Source organism: Lipotes vexillifer, unplaced genomic scaffold (genome assembly GCF_000442215.2).
Source record: "Lipotes vexillifer unplaced genomic scaffold, Lipotes_vexillifer_v1.1 scaffold149, whole genome shotgun sequence".
Lineage (NCBI taxonomy): Eukaryota > Metazoa > Chordata > Mammalia > Artiodactyla > Lipotidae > Lipotes > Lipotes vexillifer.
Genome location: NW_006779962.1, coordinates 3804928 through 3807283, shown reverse-complemented (window position 1 = coordinate 3807283; position 2356 = coordinate 3804928). Strand labels below are relative to the sequence as shown.

The following is a 2356-nucleotide window of genomic DNA, read 5'->3' as shown; positions in this document are numbered from 1 at the left end:
CCCAAGAGGGGACCCCCCCCCCCCGGTCTATTGTACGACGTACTGTTAGGCCAGCCGAGCCTTGGCATTAACAGCCACACTCTTACTGATTAGGAAGCCGCGAATTGCCTGATTTCGGCGTGAATTTGGATATCCCAAGAGGTAGAGATAATCCCTGTGCATATGTAATCTGAAGGTGTAAACACAAGAAGACTGCTCACATCAGAATGATACAGTGGCAGTGCTATTTATGATAGTGCATTTCTTCTAAGTGCTGCACTTTCCCTGAAAACATGCACTTATTCATTCTTTTCCATGATGGGTAAAAATCCAGCTGTGTGAGAGATGTTTAAAGATGCTTACCTTTTTTTTTTTTTTAACTACTTGCATTTAGCTTCCTCCTAAGGTAAATGTTTAGATTTAATTGCTTTCTGGGGTGTTGGGCAAATTGGATATTGTCCACAATACACTATACAGCAAATTTGAAGATTTGTTTGAAAGAGCCAGCGCAATAGTTTCGGGGTTTTTTTTTGTTTTTTTTTTTTTAAAAAAAAAAAAAGCACGTAATGGATGGGGTAGCATTTAACAGAAGTACGTTGCCAAGTAAGCAAGGTAATTATTCTGTACTGGTCAGCACTGATTAGGCCTCGGTTGGATACCGGTTCCATTTGGGACGTCTCACACTAAAAGGCAGATAAATTAGAGGGAGGCCAGAAAGCAATAAAAAGATAGGGAAACAAGGAGTATTGTAGAGTAGCTGCCCCTCTTCATCTAGGGAGACTTGAATAGAACTCTGAAACACTCCCCACTCCCCAGAGGATCTTCAGGTGTTCAGCAATACTGAGGGTAGCTGTAGGGAGAAAAGGCAGTGGTTAGTGCAGTTAGTTGATGGTTTAATGAAAAAAATAGAGGTTTCCTCCTCTGACACAAGGAAAGGGGAGGCTTGGATCTTTTCAAGGAGTGATGGACCAAAGGGTTCATTAGATGACAGTCTTTGTGGATGGTTGTGGGCTTGTTAGCCAAATTGGCATGATTTCTTTTAAGCCTTTATCTTCTAACATTGCCAATATGGGAAATTCGGGGAACCTAAAATGACTGCAGAATTCTTTATTTGTATTTTTCCAAAATGTTCTTTGTTTTTAGGGCAGTAATAACAGAAGAATTCAAAGTGCCTGATAAAATGGTTGGATTTAGTAAGTATCCACATTATCTACTTTTTCCCTCATTTCTGTTCCTTATTTTCATTTTAATCTCTCGGTGTGAGTGTCACCCGTGGTAGAATGCTCTGCACATCATGTTCTCTAGAGCCCCGGGGCACTGCAGGACTCTCCAGGCTGAGGGGGAGACCGGAAGGTTGGGCCCTGGGCCCCCCCCCCACTTCAGCTAGAGAACCCCATGTCGTCGGCTGTGTTTCACATGCAATTCCTGTGGGCTCGCTGAGGCCAACCTGATTTGTTGTGCTGTGAGCCAAGTTTGAATGTTTGCTGAATTAATTGTCACACGTCTGTGGTTAAATATGGAATGAAGGGGGCATGGTCTCATCCTGTTTAATTTGTTTCAGTTATCGGCCGGGGAGGTGAGCAGATTTCACGGATTCAAGCAGAATCTGGTTGCAAAATTCAGATTGCCTCGGGTAAGAGCTACTTTTTTTTTTCATAGATCTCAGTTTGGTAGAAATCAGTCTTTTTTTTTTACAGAGTTTTTCATATTTAGTACCTTTGCTTGTTGCTTAGAAGTTTTAGGGGCTTATGGGTAAGTATTTGTGATTGCTGTTTTCCTTGCACTTCTGGAGCTGACCTCCCGGTTGAGAACCGGAAAAACCAGAGCCAAAGTGGGCCCAGAGATGATGCTGCCCGTCTGGCCTCTGGGGAGCCCCTCTGCAGCTCTGGGCCCGGTGTGGCCCCTCCCAAACACCTGCTGGTCTAGGACCTCTGTTTTCTGCACCAGAATGTTATGCCAGACATAGTGGGGCCTGGACGAGTCCTGGGGCTCTGGGCTCATGCCTGGGGACTGCTCGCCAGCTCCCCTGGATTAGACCGTCCCTGCCCTTTGTGGAAAGAGGCCATCTGAAGGTTCTGGCTACATTAGCACATGTTAAACACGGTTCAGGACCTTTCCCAGCCTGGTGCATTTTGACCATGTGATATGGAGAGAGGCAAACTGAGTTTTTACTTTCGTTTATGTTTCATCATCTGAGTTTGACCTCTTTCCACCGCAGAGGATGGGATTTGGAGGACGTTCGACCACAGAAATGTTTGTCATTTTAAAAGATACTTAGTACAGTGTCTTGAAGGCAGTTACTGCTGTTAGCTATTTCTCTTTAATTTTTTTTGAATATGAGTTTCCAGAGGCAGTTGTTTCTAGGAACAAAATAAAG

General features: G+C 44.1%; 1 protein-coding gene across 1 annotated transcript in view; it reads left to right on the top strand.

The window, feature by feature from the left end:
- The window catches only part of FUBP3 (far upstream element binding protein 3), a 53057-nt gene that overhangs the window by 24729 nt on the left and 25972 nt on the right, over window positions 1-2356 (top strand). Inside the window, exons 4-5 of the mRNA XM_007453131.1 lie at window positions 1123-1172; window positions 1541-1612. Coding sequence (XP_007453193.1) covers window positions 1123-1172; window positions 1541-1612 — 122 coding nt within the window. The remainder of the gene's footprint in view (window positions 1-1122; window positions 1173-1540; window positions 1613-2356) is intronic.